The sequence below is a fragment of the Anomaloglossus baeobatrachus genome, chromosome 3, assembly GCF_048569485.1.
Source record: "Anomaloglossus baeobatrachus isolate aAnoBae1 chromosome 3, aAnoBae1.hap1, whole genome shotgun sequence".
NCBI lineage: Eukaryota > Metazoa > Chordata > Amphibia > Anura > Aromobatidae > Anomaloglossus > Anomaloglossus baeobatrachus.
The window spans coordinates 396299167-396326911 of NC_134355.1; the positions used below are offsets into that span (position 1 = coordinate 396299167).

The 27745-nt window shown below is 43.9% G+C and overlaps 1 protein-coding gene across 7 annotated transcripts in view; it reads right to left on the minus strand.

Moving 5' to 3' along the window:
• The window catches only part of ADGRB3 (adhesion G protein-coupled receptor B3), a 1441017-nt gene that overhangs the window by 612096 nt on the left and 801176 nt on the right, over positions 1 to 27745 (minus strand). For all 7 annotated transcript variants that reach the window (XM_075340252.1, XM_075340251.1, XM_075340250.1 and 4 more), the window contains one exon: positions 10288 to 10434. In XM_075340252.1, coding sequence (XP_075196367.1) covers positions 10288 to 10434 — 147 coding nt within the window. The remainder of the gene's footprint in view (positions 1 to 10287; positions 10435 to 27745) is intronic.

Sequence of the window (27745 nt, forward strand, 5' to 3'; positions counted from 1 at the left end):
ATTTTTAAAAACAATGTAAGCAAGGGTTACTCCAAGAGGAGTCTCCCTTTTTTCCAAAAATTGGGCCACACAGACACTCACCCCTTCAGTGGCAGCACTTGTGCCCCAGTTGTACACTTCACAGCTAGATTTGCATCAACCACATTCAAAAATACGCCATACTTAACCGTCCCCAGGAGGACACCGGGGTAGGTAGCTAAGTCTTTCCTGATCCCAGCTCTGTTCATCATGGATCATTTTTAAAAACAATGTAAGCAAGAGTTACTCCAAGCGGAGTCTCCCTTTTTTCCAAAAATTGGGCCACACAGACACCCCATCAGTGGCAGCACTTGTGCCCTAGTTGCAAACAGGATGTTTTGATTTGCATCAAGCACATTCCAAATCCACAAGCATTTACTCTCCGCAGGATGACACAGGGGTAGTAAATTCATTGTGGATCCATGACTTGTTCATTTTGATGAACATTAGTCTGTCCACATTGTCACTGGACAGACATGTGCGCTTATTTGTCAGCACACACCCAGCAGCACTGAAGACACGTTCAGAGACAACGCTGGCAGCTGGACACAACAAAATCTCCAAGGCGTAAGTTGAGAGCTCTGGCTATTTTTCAAGATTTGAAGCCCAAAATGAGCAAGGCTCCATTTGCAAAGTCATGGCATCGATGTTCATTTGGAGATACTCCTGTATCATCCTCTCCAGTCGTTGACTATGTGTTAGACTTGTTGTCTCTGGTGGCCTTGCAAAGGACGGTCTAAAAAAATTATGAAAAGATTCAATAAAATTGCTGTTACCAGCACCAGATACGGTGCTACTGGTACAGGTAAACTGTTGAAGATGACGAGACCGTCCCATGTTTGTCAAGTTACAACTGGGAGATTCACTCCCTGCACCTGCACGGTTGTTTGGTGGAAAAGCCGAGCTAAGATCGAGTAACAGCTTCTGCTGATACTCCTGCATACGTGCGTCCCTTTCTATGGCTGGAATTATGTCACAAAATTTGGACTTGTACCAAGGATCTAATAGTGTGGCAAGCCAGTAGTCATCATCACTTCTAATTTTGACAATACGAGGGTCATGTTGGAGGTAGTGCAGCAAGAAGGTGCTCATGTGTCTTGCGCAGCCATGTGGACCAAGTCCACGCTGTGTTTGTGGCATAGAGGTGCTAACCGTTCTTTCTTCCTCTGACATCTCCCCCCAACTTCTTTCAACTGAAATTTGACCAAGGTCTCCCTCATCCGCTGAGTCTTCCATGTCCATGGACAGTTCATCCTCCATTTCTTCATGTTCTCCTGCACCTTCCTCAACATTTCGCCTGCTACCATGCGCCCTTGTTGATCCCTGTCCCCCATGGTCCCATGCCTGCCGCGTTGGTGATGATGAACGTCTGGACCTTGGTGATGTTGTTGTGTCTTGCGCATATGAATCCTCCTGTAGTTCCTCCCCTTCCTGTTGTCCCACCCCCTGACTCCGAATAGTGTTTAGCGTGTGCTCCAGCATGTAAATGACTGGAATTGTCATGCTGATAATGGCATTGTCAGCGCTAAACATATTCGTCGCCATGTCGAAACTGTGCAGAAGGGTGCATAGGTCCTTGATCTGAGACCACTCCATCAGGGTGATCTGCCCCACCTCTGCATCTCGTTGGCCCAGGCTATACGTCATGACGTATTGCACCAGTGCTTGGCGGTGCTGCCACAGTCGCTGTAACATGTGGAGAGTTGAATTCCAGCGTGTCACCACATCGCATTTCAGGCGATAAACCAGGCCGAAAGACTTCTGGAGCAATGCAAGTCACTCAGCTGTGGCGGTTGAACGGCGGAAGTGAGCAGACAGTTTCGTGCCCTGGTCAGAAGGCCATCTAGGCCGGGATAGTGTGTTAAAAATTGCTGGACAGCAAGGCTCAACACGTGAGCCATACAAGGCACGTGTGTCACCTTGCCCAGGCGAAGGGCCGCACCAGGTTTGCAGCATTGTCGCACACAGCCTTACCAGGCTGCAGGTTGAGTGGAGACAACCATTTATTAAACTCAGTCTCCAGAGCTGTCCACAACTCAGCCGCTGTGTGACTCCTATTTCCAAGACATGTCAAGCTAAAGACCGCCTGATGCCGTTGCGCTCTGCTGCCAGCATAGTAATGAGGGGTGCGTGATTCCTTCTGCGCAGTGAGAACACTGGTGGCCTGACCAGGCAGGCTTGGGGCGGAGGTGGAGGACCCAGATGAGGTGGAGGAGGCAGAAGCAGTGGCGGAACTTAGACACACAGAGGATTGACACACAAGTCGTGGGGACGGCAAGACTTGTGCAGCAGACCCTTCACCATCTATCACCATAGTTACCCAGTGCCCAGTCAGTGACATGTAACGTCCCTTTCCATGCTTACTGGTCCAAGTAATGGTGGTGAAATGCACCCGTTCACACACAGAGTTTCTCAAGGAAGCGGTGATGTTGTGTGCGACATGCTGGTGTAGCGCGGGCACACCTTTCTTAGAGAAGTAGTGGCGACTGGGCATCTGGTACTGGGGCACAGCAACAGACATAAGGTGTCTAAAATCCTGTGTGTCCACCAGGCAGAAAGGCAGCATTTCGGTAGCCAAGAGCTTACAAAGGGATAAAGTCAACCTCTTAGCTTTGTCATGGGTCGCAGGAAATGGCCTTTTATTTGTCCACATCTGAGGGACAGAGATCTGGCCGCTGTGTGTAGATGGTGTTTAGTAGGGTGTCCCTGGAAAAATGCAGGTTTGTGAGGAAAGTGCAGGCGTAGACATGATGTTGCCTTCATCCAACGTTGGTGCTATCGATGTCTGAGAGAGCTGTACACACGCACTTGTTTCCCCTTCCAAACCAACTGACGACCTACCAAGCAAACTGCCTGTTGCGGTTACAGTGGTGGAAGTTGTGCGTGGAAAACCAGGTGTGACAGCTGTCCCCACAGTCCTAGAAGATGAAGAGCGCGCGGATGCACTAGAAGGGGCAGGCGGTGGATGGTTCGCTCCGCTAGGCCGCATTGCAGCACGGTAAGCTTCCCACTGGGACATATGATATTTATTCATGTGACGATTCATGGAAGAAGTTGTCAAACTGCTGAGGTTTTGCCCTCTACTAACAGAATCACGACAAATTTTACAGATCACATAATTTGGACGATCTTTTGCTATGTCAAAAAAGGACCAGGCTAGGCAAGGCTTAGAGGGCATGCGACCTGCTGAGCCCCCCCGACTAGTGCTCAGAGGCAGAGTGGTGGCTGAGGATGCAGTTGTAGACGTGCTAACAGTGCTCCGACTCTGTCCAGGAAGGCGCAAGGTAACTTCGTCGTCGGTTGCATCCTCCTCCGTCACCTCTGTTGACCTCCTCGAGTGCCTGACTGTGGGTTGACAGTAGGTGGGATCTAGAACTTCCGCATCAATTGTTTTGTTTGCACTCCCCTCACCCTCAGACCGAGCCCTGACCGAATATTTAAGTTGTCATCCCAATCTGGTATCTGCGTCTCATCATCATCAGTATGTTCCTCATTGTCTATAACAACAGGTGTTACAGTTTGTGAAAAAGGGTCAACATTATGCTCAGAAACTTGGTCCTCACGGCCTGAATCAGAGTCACAAAGGTTCTGGGCATCACTGCAGAACATTTCCTGGTCTGTACTCACTGTAGCTTGGGAGCAGACTTCTGATTCCCAGGCTATAGTGTGACTGAACAGCTCTGCAGACTCAGCAATCTCAGTTCCACCATACTGTGCAGGGCGGATGGAGACTTCAGAGCTGGGAGAATGCAAATGTGATTGGGCTGACAACTCAGAGGACTGGTGTTTTTTGGATGCGGTAGTTGAGGTGGCGGAGAGGGCACTTGTTGGACCACTTGAGATCCTTTCAAGCATTTTCCTTTTTTGGCCATCATCTACCTTTGTTCCAGTTGTTCTTGTCCGTAAAAAAGGGAGCACATCGGATTGTCCACGGTAAGTAGTAGACATCTTACTTTTGCTGGAAGATGGTGTATCTTCAGTAGATGTTAATGGAGCTTTGCCACCTTCCCCACGGACAAACCCTTTTTTTCCTTTTCCAACACGCCTCTTCCCCTTTCCACCAGCATCTGTCATTTTGCCACTCATTTTGATTGCGACAAGATCGTGCACTTAAAATGTGGTAGTAAAAATTGAGAGGTGGTGTAGATTGCAGCGGTGGTCTAGCTTTATTAACAGCAGAATAAACAACAATAATTATCCCTGACAAAGCAACTATGGCCCTTAAACTGGCAGCATGGTTTGCTAGTATAATGGCTTTGTAACAATGAGCTTGAGTGTGCAATGCAGAGGTGCTGCAAATAGCTTTGTACCAGTGGGACACTAATGGAAGTCCAACAGCCACTTTTAGGATGCCACTAAGTTTACTCAGTGTTTGCTAGTATAATGGCTTAGTAACAATGAGTTTGAGTGTGCAATGCAGGCAGACGCGCTGCAAATATCTTTGCACTAGTGGGACAATAATGAAGTCCAACAGCCACTTTTAGGATGCCACTAAGTTTCCTCAGTGTTTGCTAGTATAATGGCTTAGTAACAATGAGCTTGAGTGTGCAATGCAGGCAGACGTGCTGCAAATATCTTTGCACTAGTGGGACAATAATGAAGTCCAACAGCCACTTTTAGGATGCCACTAAGTTTCCTCAGTGTTTGCTAGTATAATGGCTTAGTAACAATGAGCTTGAGTGTGCAATGCAGGCAGACGTGCTGCAAATATCTTTGTACTAGTGGGACAATAATGAACTCCAACAGCCACTTTTAGGATGCCACTAAGTTTCCTTAGTGTTTGCTAGTATAATGGCTTAGTAACAATGAGCTTGAGTGTGCAATGCAGGCAGACGTGCTGCAAATATCTTTGCACTAGTGGGACAATAATGAAGTCCAACAGCCACTTTTAGGATGCCACTAAGTTTCCTCAGTGTTTGCTAGTATAATGGCTTAGTAACAATGAGTTTGAGTGTGCAATGCAGGCAGACGTGCTGCAAATATCTTTGCACTAGTGGGACAATAATGAAGTCCAACAGCCACTTTTAGGATGCCACTAAGTTTCCTCAGTGTTTGCTAGTATAATGGCTTAGTAACAATGAGCTTGAGTGTGCAATGCAGGCAGACGTGCTGCAAATATCTTTGTACTAGTGGGACAATAATGAACTCCAACAGCCACTTTTAGGATGCCACTAAGTTTCCTCAGTGTTTGCTAGTATAATGGCTTAGTAACAATGAGCTTGAGTGTGCAATGCAGGCAGACGTGCTGCAAATATCTTTGCACTAGTGGGACAATAATGAAGTCCAACAGCCACTTTTAGGATGCCACTAAGTTTCCTCAGTGTTTGCTAGTGTAATGGCTTAGTAACAATGAGTTTGAGTGTGCAATGCAGGCAGACGTGCTGCAAATATCTTTGCACTAGTGGGACAATAATGAAGTCCAACATCCACTTTTAGGATGCCACTAAGTTTCCTCAGTGTTTGCTAGTATAATGGCTTAGTAACAATGAGTTTGAGTGTGCAATGCAGGCAGACGTGCTGCAAATATCTTTGCACTAGTGGGACAATAATGAAGTCCAACAGCCACTTTTAGGATGCCACTAAGTTTCCTCAGTGTTTGCTAGTATAATGGCTTAGTAACAATGAGCTTGAGTGTGCAAAGGGCAGGAGGGTACAGTGGCAGGGTTGTGGGTCTGGGTAGAGGAAAGGAATCCTCCCTTTCTATCCCTCCTAATGGGGAAATGCAGCGAGGAAATCCCTGACCTTAGCTACACAGACGCTGTTATCTTGTGTAGCTGTTAAAATCTGTTTTCACGGACCTGACTGTCACCTATGGCTCTGACCCTGCCGGTATTAGCCCTTGCAAGGGCTGAAAGAAACTTCTATCCCTATTCTCTATAGCGCTGTGTATAGAGCGTACACAGCAGTATCGGAGACAGGAGCTACGCCAGCGGTGACTGACACCAAGACGCAGAAGGCAGATAATGGCGTGCTGGAGGAAAATGTCCGTTTTTTTAATGCAGGGACATGTGACATGGACATCCTATCACACATGCCGTTGCTTCTCTGGCTAAAAGTCCACTTAGATGTGTGTGTGTCTGGGATTGACTGACATGCTGGCCCGCCCCACTACACGCGTGCGTTTAGGGAAGGAAGACAAGGAAAAAAAAATAAAAAATGGCGATCGCCATTATCCAAACAGCAGTGATCTGAATGCGCTGTTCCCGCACACTATACACTGAAATTTCATAATAGTGTGAGTCACAGAGTGACTTACACTATTACAGCGGAAAGCCAGCTAGTAATTAGCTTGTCTTTTTGCTGCTCGAACCGTTCTCGAACGTATCTAGAACTATCGAGCTTTAGCAAAAAGCTCGAGTTCTAGTTCGATCTAGAACAGCCCTCAAAATCACTCGAACCGCGAACTGGAGAACCTCAAACCGCGAACTGCGCTCAACTCTAGTAAGCACTAAAATACTAAAGAATAAAGCCACATGTGTTGCAATGGCAATCCTTACAACACGGGATGTTGGGGGATGTACAACTGGATCATTCGCTCTCTATATACCCCTATTAAGCAAACTATAGTAACATTAGGTATTTAATTAACAGGTTAACAAATCCAGAGGGATGAATTTAGAATTATGATGCCAGGGCATATAGACATTTAGATCAGTTGCTTTATACTTTTATATTCACTGGAATATGTTTAGTTGTAAGTTACAATCCCAAAGGGACAATGAAATACAGTTTACCGTGTTTTATCAAAATGCAAAAGAAGAGCCACATAAATAGTCTACGATACGATACTGAAGGGTAACATTTTATGAGCAGTAAGTCTAAGATGTAATTTCTGTAGTCTACATGGATATGTTCTCTATGAAAGTTGAAAGGTCTCACAGCTTAATGGTACTTTGAACATTTTCGAAGGATGCCACTTTCTACTTCAGGCAAAGCATTAAAAGCTGGTGAACGCACCACATGCATGAGCTGGAAACTTTAAAGGGAAATACATTTATATATCATTATGCCATTTTTTATAAAGCAGACTGACTCCTTATTTGACTCCTGTGAAATTGTTACCTTTCTCTATGTTTTAAAAGCAGCTTTTTTTAGTATAAGCAACTCATTTATTTGTTGGCAGGTTTATATGGACAGGTTGTCAATTCAAGAAAGCCTAAAGCTAAGGCACAGACTCCCTTTTGTCTCATATTTAGTACATTGAAAAATTTGCAACTTTAGCTAAAGATATTGTAGTTTATGGTAAAAGCCCCTGCGTTAATGTTACCTATTATGTTTAAAAATTTGAGTTAGGTATAACCCCTTCACCCCCCAGTGATTTTCCATTTTTCGTTTTTTCCTCCCCTTCTTCGAAGAGCCATAACTGTTTTTATTTTTCTGTCACTATAGCCATGTGAGGACTTTTTATTCACGGGATGAGTTGTACTTTTGAATGATACCATTCATTTTGCCTTATTTTGTACTGGAAAACGGTAAAAAAAAATTCCAAGTGCTGTGAAATTGCAAAAAAAGTACAATTTCACAATTTTGTAACATTTTTTTATTTAGCATGTTCACTATATGGTAAAACTGACCAGCAATATGATTCCCCAGGTCACTACGAGTTTGTATACATGAAACCTGTATAGTTTTACTTTTATCTAAGCGCTGAAAAAAATTAGAAATTTGTAAAATATAGAATTGCGCTTTTGGTGCCATTTTCCGAGACCCATAGCATTCTCATTTTTCGAGATCTGGGTGTCTGTGACGGCTTATTTTTTGCACTGTGATCTTTTCAATTATACCATTTTTGGGTAAATGCAATGTTTTGATTGCCTGTTATTGCATTTTAATGCAAAAAAACAAAATTCTGGTGTTTTGATTTTTTTTCTCGTTACACTGTTTATCAATCAGATTAAATGATTTCATATGTTGATAGATCGGGCATTTCTGAACTCCGCAAAACCAAATATGTGTATTTTTTGTGTGTGTTTTATTTTCAATGGGACAAAATTAGTCTCAGTTGAACATTTAGATTTTTTTTTCAGATTCTTTACATTTTTTTATTGATTTTACTAGTCCCTTGAAGGGATTTTATGCCTGCACTATGTGATCGCTCCTGCTGATCAGAGTGGTGCTTCAGCATCGCTCTGAACAGCAGAAATGCTGATGTCCTCTGCTGGCATTCATCAGCTGACCCCGCGTTGTCGCCCGCATTAAAAGGCCATACATGACCAAAGACATACAGTACAGACCAAAAGTTTGGACACACCTTGTCATCTCTAGAACAACTATTAAGAGGAGACTTTGTGCAGCAGTTCTTCATGGTAAAATAGCTGCTAGGAAACCACTCCTAAGGACAGGCAATAAGGAGAAGAGACTTGTTTGGGCTAAAGAACACAAGGAATGGACATTAGACCAGTGGAAATCTGTGCTTTGGTCTGATGAGTCCAAATTTGAGATCTTTGGATCCAACCACCGTGTCTTTGTAGAAAAGGTGAACGGATGAACTCTACATGGCTGGTTCCCACCATGGAGCATGGAGAAGGAGGTGTGATGGTGTGGGGGTGCTTTGCTGGTGACACTGTTGGGGATTTATACAAAATTGAAGGCATACTAAACCAGCCTGGCTACCACAGCATCTTGGAGCAGCATGCTATTTCATCCAGTTTGCATTTAGTTGGACCATCATTTATTTTTCAACAAGACAATGACCCCAAACACACCTTCAGGCTGTGTAAGGGCTATTTGACTAAGAAGGAGAGTGATGGGATGCTACTCCAGATGACCTGGCCTCCACCTTCACCAGACCTGAACCCAATCGAGATGGTTTGGGGTGAGCTGGACCGCAGAGTGCAGGCAAAAGGGCCAACAAGTGCTAAGCATTTCTGGGAACTCCTTCAAGACTGTTGAAAAATCTTTCCGGTGACTACCTCTTGAAGCTGATCAAGAGAATGCCAAAAGTGTGCAAAGCAGTAATCAAAGCAAAAAGTGGCTACTTTGAAGAACCTAGAATATAAGACATATTTTCAGTTGTTTCACACTTTTTTAAGTATTTCATTCCACATGTTTTCATTCATAGTTTTGATGTCTTCAATGTGAATCTACAATTTTTAGAGTCATGAAAATAAAGAAAACTCTTTGAATGAGAAGGTGTGTCCAAACGTTTGGTCTGTACTGTATATGTACGTCCTTGCTGAAAAGAAATTAGAATGATGGCTTTGTCAAATTTATGCTATGATCTAGAAATATAAATAAAACTGTAGCTTATAGAGTAACCTTATTTTCATAAATCAATAGTACTCGTGAAAATAATAAACATTTTAGTATATCTTATTAAGCAAATCCTCTTTTTTCTCCTCTTCGACTGATCCTTTATTTTCAAAATTCTCAAATCACTGGTAAAGTCTGACTTAAGTGAATACAGATTTTTCCTTTACTGAGATGGGAGTTGACAGATGGTGATCATAGAGTTCTTCAGAGAAACTGTAACTGTCATTTCAGTAGAACTAACAGCAGAATGTTTGTCTGCCTCATAGGGTACATGCACACGATCAGGTCCCGCTGCATTCTGGGAGTGGCGGGTCCTTATCTTTGGGGCCACGAGTCTCCCCCGCAGAAGACCGCAGCTGCTCGTGCTCACGATCAGGTTTCGGGCCACTGCGTTTTTTTTCTCTGTTATCCCTGTGGAGAACACTTGCAAGCAGCAAAAAATTGACATGCTTGCAGCTCAAAGAGTCGCACCGCAGGTCAGTTTACATTGCGGGCAGTACACTCACAGTGGGCATGGGATTTCTAGAATTCCCAACCACTGTGCTTGTACTGAACAATGCAGTGTATTGTATGCAGTGAAAACATGCTACGTTCAAAACACTGTGAACCCTGATCGTGAGCACTCAGCCTTACTTTACTTTTCCACCTCCATAGACTGCTAAAAATACCAACTGTCATCTCCTATCTAAAAAATTGGAAAATGAGTCTTCACTGAATGCTGATTTTACCCATAAATTGATAGTTGACTGTCAATTCAGGGGGGTGAAAGAAAGAAATTTAACTAAGCAATTGTTTAATGTAAACTCCAATAACAATTTTATTAATAAAACGAGAAGCTCCCTAAAAATGTAAATTTATTACTAACATTTGTAGTAACTACACTATTGCCTGTTCTAGGACTGAAAATATTATTAATTAACCCCTGACTAGAGCAGATCATAAAGATAGGAAGAAAATAAAAACTCCATCAATATATATATACTCTCTGTATTATTTTAATGCAATACATGTTTGTACCTGATGGCATTGGAGTAAAGATGTTTTTTGGTATGACCACCTTGTCCTCAGAGTTCCTGGCCCAGTCTACCATGCCTTTCCTACCTCTCATGGGGAAGGTGATATCTGTGAGCACTGATGATGCCGGCAGCTTTTGGATGCTGGCCACTGAGAAAAAAGAGAGAGAGTTTAATGAGCAACATTTTATTCATTTTAGCCGGTTATACAACAGATTATTTTCCAGCTTAAATGCCCCAAGTAAAGTAGCAATAAAAGAATGCATCCATCTGCCATCTAAAACTGTTTATTTCACATTTTCAAACAAATTCAACAAATAACATAAATATTCAATGCGTCTTATCTTTATCTAGTTTCAATCTGTTGGTTTATGTGTGTATGTCGCATATACTTGTGTAAAGCTGTTAACTATGCTCATAAAAGCTTAGGGTTATATGGAAGAAATAGCAAGTAAGAACATTGCTGCACAAAATCTTTAGATCCAAGTTTGAAATGATTTGAAGTGACATTACGAGGATACAATTCTGCAAACTTCTCTTGGAGACAAAACTATTTGATTCTACCAAGTAAAGTTCTGACAATGTGTCGGAACGTGGAACGCGATAATATCTGAAAGGTTTCTTAATTTTGAGTTACAGAACAGAAGCTCAGCCAATGATCCAGTGTATACCGTATGGTACATATTATAGTGCTAAACACCAAACCAGTAAAGCTTATGAGGACCAGATATTGGATCTTTAGGGATTTATTCTCATTTTCTTACATAGGTTTGTCTAACTAAAACCAAGCAAGCAATGTATTTTATACTCATGTATGTTCCATTCTCAAACTAGCAATAATTTGGTATTTTTTTTTGTTTACAAACCAATAGCAAATTGACAAGCCATCAATTCTGTCTAGGAGTGGTGGCCAAAGGTATAGTGCTTTCAAGCTCTTTCCTCCTTTCTATTTCACTGAGGTCATCCAGTATCTCTGGAGCCAGTGGTTAGCTGTATTCTTGGCCACCTTCCTCCAGCTCCACTAAGCTTCTGATGATGCTTTATATAGCAGCTATCAGAAACACTCACAATTCAAGCCAGGAGCATGATAATACTGCTGCTCCAAACTGTCACTCAAGTAGGAGTGCCTGCCTGCTCAGAAACTACAAAATCTGAAAGATGGGAATCTGTGGCCTCCTTCTTCAGAAGATAAAAATCATTTTAAACCAGCATGTTTTAGAGGTGCCAGCTTAAAAGCTACGTGCCATCCAACCTATTGTAAACACCAAAGACAGTGATTAGAGGCAGAGATCATATATGTATTGTGGATGGTTAGCACATAATCGCTGGAGGACATTTCACAAAAAGTGGCAAGACCACAAGAGCTGCAACACTAGAGCTCTCAGCAGTTATCAAGTGGTATTGCTTACCTTTTCTTCTCTGAAAAATCATTCTTTCAGATGTCTCAAACAGTCCGTATGGGGCTTTATAAAAAAAACCTTTACAGAAAGTACAAGGATTGGATTGCAAAAGACTGGGGTAAAGTTATTTTCTTTGATGAAGCCCCTTTCAGACTGTTTGGGTCATCTGGAACAATGATTGTCCTGAAAAGAATGGTGAGCGCTGTCATGATTCCCTATTCAAAACTAACAGTAAACCATCCTGAGAGAACTCATAGGTGAGGAGCTGTTATTCATCCAAGGGAGTGGGTTCACTTACAATTTTGCCTAAGAATACCACTGTTCATAAAAAATTGTATCTAAACATCCTCCAAGTGCAACTTGTCCCAAAGATCCAAGAGCAATTTGCTGATGAACAATTCTATATCCAGCATGATAAAGGACCATGTTAGAAGGAAAAAGTGATAAATAAGGGGCTCAATGAATAAGCCATTGACATTTTGGATTCATGCCTAGGAAACGTCCCATGACTCAATCCCATTGAGAAGCTGTGGTAAATCCTCAGTGGGTGGACAAACAAAAATGTAGAAACTTGTGATAACCTCCAAGCACAAATTAAACAGGAATGGATTGCAAGTGTGGTGGTCCAAGGGTTGACACCATGGTGGCTTAACTTTCTGCCCCCCTTAACCACTTGAGGACATCATTTTATGCAATGGGTCTTTGTTATGTAAGAATGGATTGCAATCAGTCATCATTTGGCCTAAAAGATAACATCCTGCATGATAGGGGGAATTGCAAAAGTCTTGAAAAATAAGGGTAAACACTGTAAATATCTAGTCTTGATCTATTGTCAATAATAAGTAGAAAAACTTATGACGTGATTATAAATATACTTCAGTAACCACAAAAACATCTCACTGAAATATCTAAAATCACGGTAAAATCATCAAAAAACCCATGTTATGCTTGATAAATATTCTTTTATTAACAAATCAGCATGAAGTAAGCATACACAGTGTCATTAACTGCCCAACGTTTCAGTTCATCCCTGGACCTCTGTCAAGGCTCTCAACGCACAAATATAAATTTGCATGTACAATGCAAATTCTTAGCTAGAAATAGAATAAAAGAACAAAAAGCATTCTACCTCATATACGGCACATATACTAGTAACTGTATAAATAACAAATTCTTTAATCAAGCATTACTGATTTATTTTCTATTTTTTGAAGGCCTTGACAACATTGCAGAGATGGACCAAAACATAGGAGGTCAATAGCACTGTGGATTCTTATCTCATGCTAATCTAACAATGATTTTTTTTACCTTACGTTACCTATGGCTATGTTTCTTTCACTTGTATTGCGTGAGGAGAGAGCACACTAGCTGGGTTCTGGTTGCGAACATGCATATCACACCATTGTGGTCACGGTTCGGAAACCGTTGAATTCCCGCAGCGCATAGTGTTTGTTGGGAGGATTTATAAGTCTTTAGTCACATGAAATGACTGTAGACATCATTTTACAACGGATAACCCCTTTAATTCAAGTAAAGTTATTATAGCTAGAAAAGCTGAAAAAAAAAGTTTCATGACACAGTGGAAAGAAGTCAGTTTGGCAGGTATGGGCATGTGTTTGAACAGTAGTGTATGCGCTGGTGAATCTCTCTGAAGTTTGCTCTGAAATAAAATAAAATGTTCGTACAAATCAGCAGGGATGCCAGGGGGTCAATGAGCAAATAGCTCCATGGTGCCAACACAAATCACATTCAATTTATCTTTTTCCTGTACAATATGCCAGAGTCTTGTACCATGTACAGGGTACCAGCAAAATCTAAATGGAACAGAAATCACTTTGACAGAAGTGGTTTCCAAGATAATTAGGAATGGGCTTTCATCTTTAATTGATAAGTAATCCACACTGTTTGTATTATGCTACTGCTATACTTTCTGTGAATGAGGCGAGATGAAAATTATATAGTCAGAAATAACTGCTTTCAATTATTTAGTATAAATGATATTATGTGTGTCACCACTAGTCCCTATTGTGTGTGATATATATACCAGGCTATAGACCAGTCAACCATAACATTACAACCACCAGAGTAATATTGTGTAGGCCACCCTCAGGTCACTTAAACAGCTGTGACCAATCAAAATATGAAACTTAAAGGGGTTTTCCCACGAAAAAAGTTAATTTTAAAGTTGCTGTTAATCAATAGATCTTGAAATAATAATAATTTCCACAATTGGATGTGTATAAAAAAAGTTCCTGTGCTGAGAAAATCTTATAAATGTGTCACTGCTATGTACTGTTTAATGGCCGTGTCTAACAATACAGGGACATGGTGTGACGGGGAGACAGGTGAACCCAGGAAAGGCTATACTAACACTAAAGATGGGGCCCCTGTGCTTACCCTAGCCCTGGAGGTATCCTTGATGGTAAGGAGGTTCAGGTCACCACCCTAGGTCCTATCGCCTGTCCTCATCCCTGATGTTATGACCCCCCCTCCAAAACCCACTACCCAGGGGGAATGGGCAAGTATAGGAGTTAACACCCCACCAAAAAATATGGACAGACAGGGGTAACAACAACAACAAAACTTACTCGTACATATGGCAACTACACACAAAGGAGCCACAAAAAGTGCACGAGGGGAGACAACATAAAAAGGGGGAACTTCCAAACCAGAACAAACACATCTGAGAATGCTGCAGCAGACACAATGCAGCAACAAAGTACTACTGAGAAATTGTATCAACACAGCTTCTTCCACCTCCTGGCCAAGCTTCCTAATGATAGAAAATAACTGGCACCTTCTGGTGGACGTAGAGGGTATTTATAAAACCTGGGCATGGTCCCCACCAGAAACAACTGACCAGGAGTCAAGAGCTGCTGGAATTAACCCTCTCCTTCCCAAAAGAAATAGAATTCATTTAATCTGCAGACTCCCACAAGACAAAGTGAGACTCTGACCCATAACATGTCACTAAACTCTGCAACAGGGAAAAGTGTGTGACACATGGTCTGAGCACACCACTGCTGATTCTTTTTGGGAGGTAAAGTATTTCCTGTCTCTTTTTAAAAATAGGCTTACCTCAAAGAAAGAATAATTGTGATCCCTTGTTGTAATGTTTGTACATTGTTTTACTTCCTCCCATGTCCAGGAGGTGTGGTAGGATCAGACAATATCCCTGTACAGTCAGACACGGTTATTACACAGTACATAGCAGGGGCACATACAGTATATAAGAATAACTCAGGACAGAAAAAAAAAATTTAAACACATCCAATAGTGGAAATTAGTACTATTCCAAGATCTATTGATTAAAATTAACTTTGTGTGGGAGAAAACTCCTTTTATTCCTTTACAGAAGAATATTGGAAAAGTAGCAGGAATTTAACAAATGTAAACCATAATGATTGGGTCAAGTTGTTAGGTGGAGTTCTCTTACAATAACCATGTAAGTGAGGCATCTGCAAAATCACCCTTATTCGTAGTCTGTGAACAAAAGCCTTGCATCCTGCTTACAGTGTCAAACTCTTCTGGAATCCACGTGGCTGACACTCTCACCAGAGAATTCTCTAGGGTCTGGAAGCACACCAATTCCATTCTCATGATATTGCCCAACCAGATGATAAGGCCTGCAGACAAAAAACGCATTGCCCCACCAATTTTTCATCCTGGGAACATCGTGTGGCTATCCTTAAAGTAGGTGAAGAACATCTTGGCCATGAAGAAGAAAGTCAGCGGTAGGACCCTATTCCTGGTGCATTGGAAGGGTTTTGGCCCTGAGGAGAGGTCATTGGAACCCAAAGAGAACATCCACGCTCCTCTTCTCTTGTCTGGCCTTGTGAGGAAGGGGAATAAGGAGGGGGGTATTGTAACACCGGTAGCGGCGCCCCTGCACTGCCCCACTTCCTCCTCCCGGCCAGGACGCTGATGCTCTCACCTTCCCAGACATCCTGTTTCTGCCATGTCTCCTGTCCCCACTGCTGTCTTATGCTCCCAAGAGACCTTCATGGCATGCAGAGGTCCCGGGAACATAAGACAGCAGCGCATGCATACCTCCTGTCTCTTCAAGGGGCAGTGTGCTTAATTAGGCCAGGCCTCCAGCCTATTACTGTGATGCATTAGGTTCTTAGGTCACCCCCCCTTAGGGAGGTGCCTTTGCAACAAGGTTCAAGACCCTGAAATACTGTGCATATAATCTGTCTTGTATCCTTTCCTGTATCCTGTACATGTGTCCTATAGCCCACATCTGTGTCCGTATCCAGTGTCCATGCCGTGAACCATTGCCCATTATCAGTATCCAGTAACTTGTGTTTGTGTCTTGTAGCTGTTTCACCTGCGCCTGCATCTGTAAGCAAATCAGTTTTGTCTGTGACTCTGAACCAGAACCTGACTAGCCTGCACTATCCATGCTCCTGGTATTAGCATCCAAATCCTCTCCAGTTTATAATCTGGCTCTGGTCATCTACTTAATCCATACTAGCATTCCTGACCCTTTGAGGTCAGCTGGTACAGGAACAAGAGTTCCTCTAGTTTGGTACCTGGTGGCTACCAGCAGCAGCAAGCCGTCAGAGGATATAGTGAAAAACCTGATAGTGGCTTAGTTATGCTTCTCCAGGGTGAGCTCAGTCCCGTGGAGCAGTAGGTTCACACCCACATGTGTGACATTACACTTATTTTTTATAACATTAACTGCTGTTTTTATTTATTTATTTATTTTTAAGACATAGTATTTGTCTTTTATTCATATGACTGGTTACATACTGTAATTGAAGTACAACATTTTACTATATGCAAATTGCTCCCTTCATACTATGCCTCTATTTGAATGTATTTTAATAAGACATTGATTTAATGATAGCTAGCAAGTAATAAAGAGATTTTGAGGATTCTTTAGCAGTACTACATTTTACTGATCAAATCTGCATGAAACCATAGCAACCAAACAAGACATGTCGACTATCACTTCATTAGCTAAGCCAGACAGATAGCTGGTTCCTATCTTGTTAGTAAAATACTGGTGAATGAAAGTGTTAATATTTTGTTTTATATCCTTATCTAAATTTAAAGAGAATGTGTCTCCTGCAGGTCAACAGTGGTCAGATTTTGATATTAATTTATTCATATTGCTACACTGAGAACTTTGTATTTTTTTTATATCCGCCAATATCTAGAACTTTTTAGTCAGTGCTAACTTATATGGTCTTTACAAAGTGGCGTGGCTCATAGGGTAAAGGTGGTGTCACACACAGTGACAACGACGTCGCTGCTACGTCACCATTTTCTGTGACGTTGCAGTGACGTCCCGTCGCTGTCGCTGTGTGTGACATCCATCAGCGACCTGGTCCCTGCTCTGAGGTTGCCGGTCGTTGCTGAATGTCCAGCTTCATTTTTTGGTCGTTGCTCTTCCGATGTGACGCACACATCGCTATGTGTGACAGCGAGAGAGCGACGAAATGAAGCGAGCAGGGAGCAGGAGCCGGTGTCTGGCAGCTGCGGTAAGCTGTAACCAGGGTAAACATCGGGTAACCAAGGGAAGACCTTTCCCTGGTTACCCGATATTTACCTTCGTTACCAGCGTCCGCCGCTCTTGCTGCCAGTGCCGGCTTCTGCTCTCTGCACATGATGTAGCTGCAGTACACATCGGGTTAATTAACCCGATATGTACTGTAGCTAGGAGTGCAGGGAGCCAGCACTAAGCAGTGTGCGTGGCTCCCTGCTCTCTGCACATGTAGCTGCAGTACACATCGGGTAATTAACCCGATGTATACTGTAGCAAGGAAAGCAGGTAGCCAGCGCTAAGCGCGGCTCCCTGCTCTCTGCACATGTAGCACAGCGTCGTTATGATCGCTGCTGCTTCTGCTGTGTTTGACAGCTAAGCAGCGATCATAACAGTGACTTACAAGGTCGCTGTTACATCACAGAAAATGGTGACGTAACAGCAACGTCGTTGTCGCTGTCACTATGTGTTTGATCCCAGCTTAATTGTGCAAAACAGCCTATAGACTTGCCCCAGAGAAACCCTTGAGCACCACCTCCCTGTAAAGCTGGGTTCACACATAGCGACAGCGACAACAACGTCGCTGTTACGTCACCATTTTCTGTGATGTAACATCGACCTTGTAAGTCGCTCTTATGATCGCTGCTTAGCTGTCAAACACAGCAGAAGCAGCAGCGATCATAACGACGCTGTGCTACATGTGCAGAGAGCAGGGCGCCACGCTTAGCGCTGGCTCCCTGCTTTCCTTGCTACAGTATATATCGGGTTAATTACCCGATGTGTACTGCAGCTACATGTGCAGAGAGCAGGAGCCGGCACTGGCAGCGAGAGCGGCGGACGCTGGTAACGAAGGTAAATATCGGGTAACCAGGGAAAGGTCTTCCCTTGGTTACCCGATGTTTACCCTGGTTACAGCTTACCGCAGCTGCCAGACGCCGGCTCCTGCTCCCTGCTCGCTTCATTTCGTCGCTCTCTTGCTGTCACACACAGCGATGTGTGCGTCACAGCAGGAGAGCGATGACCAAAAAATGAAGATGGACATTCAGCAACGACCGGCGACCTCAGAGCAGGGGCCAGGTCGTCACACACAGCGACAGTGACAGGACGTCGCTGCAACGTCACAGAAAATGGTGACGTAGCAGCAACGTCGTTGTCGTTGTCGCTGTGTATGACACCACCTTTAAGACCATAGAAATTAGCACTAAATAAAAAGGTTCTCTGGAGCCATGTAGCTGATTAAAAAAAAAGTAATACTCATGGGAACAATGGGAACAACATAAGGGCATAAACACTAGAGATGATCAAATACCTCAAATATTCGGCTTTGCGAATATCCGACGAATAGGTCGCCGCTATGCGAATATTCGATGCACTATGTAAGTCTATGGGAAGCCCGAATAGTACCGAATAGTTGTTATTCGGTTTCCCATAGACTTAGATTGCACATCGAATATTCGCGAATAATCGAATAGCAGCAACCTATTTGGTAAATATTCACGAAGTCAAATATTTGAGGTATTCAATCATGCCTAATAAAAACTCCTTTTTTGACTTGGTGACAGGTCCTCTTTAACAATGACATATAATTTCCCACAATTGAGTTGAACCCTATAAAATACATTTATGTAATATGTTGCCTTATACCAAACATATTAAGAAGGACATTGGGAAGGAATGGTGAAACCTTTGGCGATATAGAAAAGATAATTCTAAAATAAACAGTGGCAATTATTCTATAATTTTATTATCTCTATCTGGAAATACTTTATTCCGGAAATTGGCATTAACAACTTGTTATTTTTTTAATATTAAGCTCTTTAAGATTTTTCAATCAGATGATATCTATCTTTTCATACCACTATCATTTTCTACCTTTCTTTGTTGGCACAATTTTGATCTCATATTAAAAAATTCAACCATTTCAAAGAAAGGTTCAAAGGTTTCTGTTTCATCTATTGAAAGTACTCATGAGTTGGCAATAAACGGCTAGATGTCACACCGGCACATATAGTCCATAAACATCTGCCTGTCATTAAATCTTCTGAGCTGTGAACACCAATATTTTTTGCAGAATATAAACACATGCTGTGCAGATGAAAAACAGCTGAATTTAACAATTGAGGGGAAAATAATGGTTCTGTGTGGGGGAGAAGAGGAAGTCCCCATGCATCCCTTAAACCAGCGGTCCCCAACCTTTTTTTACCGTCAGATTCACTACAGAGAGATAGAAGATAGCAACATCCAGCTATCCTTCCCCCGCAGTAGTGCCACTAAGAATCCATTATGAGACCTAGTTCCCCCTCCCATAAATGCAGCATAGTTACATCTAAAGGTTTGCATGTTATCCCGATTTGGTATGCCCGTATCATACATACTAAACTATTACATCCTGTTTCAAGTACCTAGGCTGAAAATCAGTATCATTCTGTCTCCAGTTTACAATATTGTTTAATCACCCCCAACAATCTTACGCATCCAGATCTTCTTTTTTTGTGCAAAGCTACTTACAAAAGTCATTATTTGTAGATGTTTGCTTGATCTAGTGCTAATGCACCATGCCACAAACTACACATCATGGGCTAGCCAGCTACATGTGACTCCTGAGCCACAGGCTGGGGACTCCTGCCATAAACCCTAAAATGTTGTTACTTATTGACGCATTTATGATACTAGATGAACTGAAGCAATGAATAAACGTGTGTTGGGGTGTGATCCTTCTTTGAATTGCGCTTGGTTTTACAGTGGGTTTTTGCTGCATTCCTAGGCATTTCTCAAATTAATATTTTGCCTAAAAGAGGTATTCCCATCTACCAAGATCTTACTCAATATGCAGTAGGTGTAATAATAATAATAATAATAATAATAATATTAGCGTCAAAATTCAAATAGAAGTGGACTAAACATGATTTTATTACACGTTTCAGAGATCACATTTTCTTCCTCTCCATCTCCTTCCTCCAATAAATCACACATGTACATGGATCTACATGTGTGATTTATCTGAGGAAGGAGATGTGATCTCTGAAACGCGTAATAAAATCACGTTTAACCATTTCTGCTGACCATCTTCCTATGACAGCGCAGGAGTCCACATCTATTTGATCTTTGGACGCTAACCTCCTCATGGTGCCTGCTGCGGCCATAACCTACACACTTTCAATTGCAGTTGTGACTATTTTCACAACTGTATCAGTTGAGCATATCTGATTTTACTCTACAAATGTTTGTAACATTAGTACCCTATTAGCGCTTTTTGTATTTTCAGTCTTCTTCACATTGAATAATAATATTAGCAAATGCTGCCAATTAGAGTTGTAGTATAGTTCTTTTCATTAGATATTTTGCTTACTCCATGTGCAAGGCAATGCATAGTTTACATATAGCTACGGCCACTATGGGGATTCTTGCCACACTTACAAAATTAGTAAGGAATTAATCATTAGCAATGATTTGTGGAACACTGGTGCTTTAGATGTGTATGAAAGCAAAAAAAGGTACAATGATGTAGGTAGGAATGATTAAAAATTAATGTATATTTAAAATTATATAGAATAAAGAGATGTGAGGAGGAGCTGCAGGTAGTGAACATCATCCTCGTAGAACCTGTTAAAGAAAGGGAGAAATAAATAAGTAAGTACTACCACACTACCAATAGGAGAAAAAAGGATTTTTTTCCCCTATTGGTAGCGAGGTAATACCTACTTATTTAAGGAATTAATCATTACTAGTGATAATCCTACAATCAAAGTAATGCCATAGCCAATGCTACTGCCATTACTGTGATTGTCATGCGCAGTTCAAAAGAAAAACAAAAGACTTGCGGTCCCCTGTCTATTTGTGAAAACCAGCGCATGTAAAGTAAACAGCTGCGGGCTGCAGCCCCCAGCTGTGGGCTTTAACTTGGCTGGTTATAAAAAATAGAATCTCCCCTCAAACTTTTTTTAAATTATTTAATAAAAATAATATCGTGGATTCCTAGCGCAGATAAAGCACACAGCTGGGGATTGGAATTCTTAGGCTTGGAAGGTCCATGGTTATTACAGCCACCCCACAATTGGTTCATCCATTAGATGTGCCAATTGTGGCGCTTTACCCGTTTCATTCTAATGGGGTTGGTGGCAATCGAGGTAATATATGGGGTTGATGTCAGATGTGATTTGTCAAAAATCACAGCTGCCATCAAGCCCTGGTTTGGTAATGGTAAGGTATCTATGAAACCCACCATTACCAACCCTGTAAGTAAAAAGAAACAAAACAAAAACACAAAAATCCTTTATTTTAAAAAATAAAAAACACACCCTATTTTACCAATTTATTATCCCCCAAAACACCTCGCAGATCTGACATAATCCATACGACGTCCCACAACAATCCCAGCTCTGCTACATCCAGAAGCTGCAGTGATGAAGAATGCAACTGATTACTGCAGCTCCTGGAACACACTGTGGGCAATTGAGGACTTGGCTTTGAGAAGCAGTGATATCAGTCAGGTCACCAAAGTTTAGAGCTGTGTTCCCAGCCAAGTTTGACCACTGGGGAACTCACTGCCAGATTGCCGGACTGCTGGATTGAGGGACATGGTGGCTTAGCAGTTCGGCAATTCGGAAGTCAAGTCACCGGAGTTCACACTATGGGATTTCACAGATGCCCTCAGAGAACCCAGTTGAACCCGCTGCCGGATTGCTGGAATACTGTGCAGCCACGTCCCGCAATCCAACAGTCCGGCAATCAGGCAGCACATTCAGCTGAGTTTACAGAGAGCAGCAGGGGAGCCCCAGAGTGTGAACTCCATCTGTTGGAGACTGTGAGTTCCAGTGCTCTGGTCATGGTGTAGTGTGGTGATCGCATGGAGTCATTTGTCCCTTGAATGCAGTATTATTTGGTGGTCACTATGTGGTGGTAATATTTGTCTTGTCAGAGTGACGCGTTATCTGTCCCTTGTATATGGTATTATTTGTTCAATATGTAGAAGCTGGTATAGAGCTTATAATGAAAAGGGAAAGAAGATAATAGATGTATATAGAAGCTGGTACTTGGTTTACAAAGGTAATCAGGGAAGGGACAATAAATGTATAATATGTAAAATTTGGTAATGGGTTTACAAAGATAAACAGGGAAGGGACAGTAGATGTCTAGTATATAGAAGCTGACACTAGGTTTGCAAATATAACAGGGAAGGAGACTGTAGATGTATAGTATGTAGAAGCTTTTAATTGGTTTCCAAAGATAATAGGGAAGAAGAAGATAGTAGATGTATAGTATGTAGTGATGAGCGAGTACTAAAAAGCTCGGGTGCTCGAAGCTCGGGCCGAGCCTCCCAAGATACTCGTGTACTCGGCCCGAGCAACGAGCCCAATGTTATCCTATGGGAGACCCGAGTATTTTTGTGAAATGACCTCCCGGCAGCATGGAGAAACCCTAAAAATGGCACAAAAGTCTCAGAAGAGTGCTCAAATGACATGGCAACAGCATGGGGAAGACCCCTTGAAGCATTTATCACTCAAAAGTCACAGCTGTGAACAATTTTGTCCGCGTTTTACGCCATTTTTACGGACTCACCAGAAAACCTTCCAAAATGACCCCAAAATGATTTTTCATGGCAGAAATGTTAAGGGCACATACCCAATAGTGAGATAGAGCTGGTGTATGTTACTTTTTGAGATTAATACATGAAAGATTTTACGTGAAAACATTGTGTGGCACTCCGATGTCCCTGAGAAGAGACGTACATGAAGGCCTCTTGAGTCTAATGTGCCCATTTTGAGGAAGTGAGTCTTTGTAGTATTTTCCTTTGCCAGGGCAGTCCAAAATTGTGAGGTTCACCAATGTCCCTGGATAGAGACGTGCATGATGGCCTGTAAACCTGAAGTGCCCATTGTAAGGAAGTGGGTCTATTTCAGTATAGCCCTTTGCCAGGGCAGCCAAAAATTGGGAGGCTCCACATTGTCCCTGGATAGAGACGTGCATGATGGCCTGTAAACCTGAAGTGCCCATTGTAAGGAAGTGGGTCTATTTCAGTATAGCCCTTTGCCAGGGCAGCCAAAAATTGGGAGGCTCCACATTGTCCCTGGATAGAGACGTGCATGATGGCCTGTAAACCTGAAGTGCCCATTGTAAGGAAGTGGGTCTATTTCAGTATAGCCCTTTGCCAGGGCAGCCAAAAATTGGGAGGCTCCACATTGTCCCTGGATAGAGACGTGCATGATGGCCTGTAAACCTGAAGTGCCCATTGTAAGGAAGTGGGTCTATTTCAGTATAGCCCTTTGCCAGGGCAGCCAAAAATTGGGAGGCTCCACATTGTCCCTGGATAGAGACGTGCATGATGGCCTGTAAACCTGAAGTGCCCATTGTAAGGAAGTGGGTCTATTTCAGTATAGCCCTTTGCCAGGGCAGCCAAAAATTGGGAGGCTCCACATTGTCCCTGGATAGAGACGTGCATGATGGCCTGTAAACCTGAAGTGCCCATTGTAAGGAAGTGGGTCTATTTCAGTATAGCCCTTTGCCAGGGCAGCCAAAAATTGGGAGGCTCCACATTGTCCCTGGATAGAGACGTGCATGATGGCCTGTAAACCTGAAGTGCCCATTGTAAGGAAGTGGGTCTATTTCAGTATAGCCCTTTGCCAGGGCAGCCAAAAATTGGGAGGCTCCACATTGTCCCTGGATAGAGACGTGCATGATGGCCTGTAAACCTGAAGTGCCCATTGTAAGGAAGTGGGTCTATTTCAGTATAGCCCTTTGCCAGGGCAGCCAAAAATTGGGAGGCTCCACATTGTCCCTGGATAGAGACGTGCATGATGGCCTGTAAACCTGAAGTGCCCATTGTAAGGAAGTGGGTCTATTTCAGTATAGCCCTTTGCCAGGGCAGCCAAAAATTGGGAGGCTCCACATTGTCCCTGGATAGAGACGTGCATGATGGCCTGTAAACCTGAAGTGCCCATTGTAAGGAAGTGGGTGTATTTCAGTATAGCCCTTTGCCAGGGCAGCCAAAAATTGGGAGGCTCCACATTGTCCCTGGGTAGAGACGTGCATGATGGCCTCAAAACATTAAGTGTCCATTTTAAGGAAGTGGGTCTATTTCAGTATAGCCCTTTGCCAGGGCAGCCAAAAATTGGGAGGCTCCACATTGTCCCTGGATAGAGACGTGCATGATGGCCTGTAAACCTGAAGTGCCCATTGTAAGGAAGTGGGTGTATTTCAGTATAGCCCTTTGCCAGGGCAGCCAAAAATTGGGAGGCTCCACATTGTCCCTGGGTAGAGACGTGCATGATGGCCTCAAAACATTAAGTGTCCATTTTAAGGAAGTGGGTCTATTTCAGTATAGCCCTTTGCCAGGGCAGCCAAAAATTGGGAGGCTCCACATTGTCCCTGGATAGAGACGTGCATGATGGCCTGTAAACCTGAAGTGCCCATTGTAAGGAAGTGGGTGTATTTCAGTATAGCCCTTTGCCAGGGCAGCCAAAAATTGGGAGGCTCCACATTGTCCCTGGATAGAGACGTGCATGATGGCCTGTAAACCTGAAGTGCCCATTGTAAGGAAGTGGGTGTATTTCAGTATAGCCCTTTGCCAGGGCAGCCAAAAATTGGGAGGCTCCACGTTGTCCCTGGGTAGAGACGTGCATGAGGGCCTCAAAACATTGTTCCCATTGCAAAGGAGCGGGTCTCCTGTCGTTGTAATGTCCATTCTGCAAAGAATGGGCGAAAAAATTTACCACTGGGGGTATACCTGAAACAAAGACCTAACTATTGTAACGGTCATCATGATGGCGCATGAGGAGAAGGAGGAGCAGTCCAGCGATTATCCAAAGTCGAGAAGTGTACCCATGGGTGAGTGGAGGTACATGGCAAACTTTAAACTCCGCTCTCATTTGCTGGTGGTGTGGTGAAGTCTGGCCCAATCCAACCCTTGTTCATCTTTATCAGAGTCAGCCTGTCAGCATTTTCAGTTGACAGGCGGGTGCGTTTATCTGTAATGATTCCACCTGCGGCACTAAAAACACGCTCTGACAAAACGCTAGCAGCAGGGCAGGCCAGGACTTCCAAGGCGTAGAGAGCCAATTCATGCCACGTGTCCAGCTTGGATACCCAATAATTGTAAGGCACAGAGGAATGTCGGAGTACAGTTGTTCGATCTGCAAGGTACTCCTTCAGCATCTGGGCAAACTTAGGATTTCTTGTGGCACTACCCCGCACCTCAGGGGCTGTGGTACGTGAGGGGCTGAGAAAACTGTCCCACATCTTAAAGACTGTTCCCCTACCTCTGGCGGATTGGACTTGTGCCTCTCTCGGCTGTACGCCTCGGTTGTCCACTGATTCCTGACCTATGCCGCTAGCGTTTTGTGAGGGGAATGCTTTGCCTACTTCCGTGAGTATGGCCTTCCGAAACTGCTGCATTTTGGTTGACCTCTCCTCCACGGGAATAAGAGACAAAAAGTTCTCCTTGTAGCGTGGGTCTAACAGTGTTACCAACCAGTAATGATTGTCGGCCAAGATGTTCTTAACGCGAGGGTCACGAGACAGGCAGCTTACCATAAAGTCAGCCATGTGCGCCAGACTCTTAACAGCCAGGACTTCAGTAGCCTGACCAACAAGATGACTGAACATGCTGTCCTCCTCCTCCTCCTCCTCCTCCTCCTCCTCCTCCTCATCTACCCTGTCCTCTGGCCAGCCACGCTGAATCGAGGATATGACTGGTGTGCATGTCATATCCTCAATTTGGCCGGAGAGTTGCTCCATGTCTTCATCCTCCTCCTCGTCATAGTCCTCCACTGCACGTTGTGATGAGACGAGGCTGGGCTGTGTGTTATCACCCACACCCACTACTGTTTCTTGCTGCAACTCATCGCGCTCCGCCTGCAATGCATCATGTTTGTTTTTCAGCAGGGACCGTTTTAGAAGGCAGAGTAGCGGTATGGTGACGCTAATAATGGCGTCATCACCACTCACCATCTTGGTGGAGTCCTCAAAGTTTTGGAGGATGGTACATAGGTCTGACATCCATCTCCACTCCTCAGGTGTTATGTGTGGAGTTTGACCCATTTCCCGACGGCTTAGGTGATGCAGGTACTCAACAACTGCCCTCTTCTGCTCACATATCCTGACCAACATGTGCAGAGTTGAATTCCAACGCGTGGGGACATCACACACCAGTCTGTGAGCCGGAAGATGCAAACGGCGCTGAAAGCCGGCAAGGCCGGCTGAAGCAGTAGGTGACTTTCGAAAATGTGCAGACAGGCGGCGAACTTTTACCAGCAGATCAGACAGCTCTGGGTATGACTTTATAAACCGCTGAACCACGAGGTTGAGCACATGGGCCACGCATGGAACATGTGTCAGCTGGCCTCGCCTCAAAGCCGCCACCAGGTTCCGGCCATTGTCACAAACGACCTTTCCTGGCTTTAGGTTCAGAGGTGTGAGCCAGTGATCTGCCTGCTGTTTCAGAGCTGTCCACAGCTCTTCTGCATTGTGGGGTTTGTCACCTATGCAGATTAGCTTCAGCACAGCCTGTTGCCGCTTCGCCGAGGCAGTGCTGCAGTGCTTCCAGCTTGTGACTGGTGTGGAGGGCACAGTGGATGAGGATGCGCAGGAGGAGGAGGAGGCTGAAGAGCATGACATTCCGGAGCTGTAGAGTGTGGGTGAAACACTGACTGAGGTAGGGCCTGCAAACCTTGGTGTGGGAAGGACGTGTTGCGTCCCTCGCTCAGACTGGGTCCCAGCTTCCACAATATTAACCCAGTGTGCCGTCAACGAGATGTAGCGGCCTTGCCCACAAGCACTTGTCCACGTGTCTGTGGTTAGGTGGACCTTGGGTGAAACAGCGTTGTTCAGGGCACGTGTGATGTTTTGTGACACGTGGTTATGCAACGCGGGGACGGCACACCGGGAGAAATAGTGGCGGCTGGGGACCGAGTAACGTGGGACAGCTGCCGCCATCAGGTCACGGAATGCTTCTGTCTCCACCAGCCTAAAAGGCAACATTTCCAGCGCAAGCAGTCGCGAAATGTTAGCATTTAGAACTGTGGCATGTGGGGTGTTGGCAGTGTATTTGCGCCTGCGTTCAAAGGTTTGCTGAATGGATAACTGAACGCTGCGCTGGGACAAGGACGTGCTTGATGATGGTGTTCTTTCTGCGTAGGCAACTGTAGGTGCAGGAGTGGAGGAGGCTTGTTCGCAGGCAGCATGGACAGAGGATTGGCTCGCATGCACAACCAGCGAAGACGTAGCAGTGACATCAGCAAGCACTGCTCCTCGACTCTGTTGTACTTCCCACAAAGTCGGGTGCTTGGCTGACATGTGCCTGATCATGCTGGTGGTGGTCAGGCTGCTAGTTTTGGTACCCCTGCTGATGCTGGCACGGCAGGTGTTGCAAATGGCCTTTTTTGAATCATCTGGATCCAACTTAAAAAACTGCCAGACTCGTGAAGACCTAACATTTGGACAGGCACCTTGTGTCGTCGTGTTGTTCCGGGGAACGGTTGCCTGACTTCTGCCTGGGGCCACCACCCTGCTTCTTACTGCCTGTTGTGATGCTACGCCTCCCTCCCCCTGTGCACTGCTGTCCTCGCTCTGCA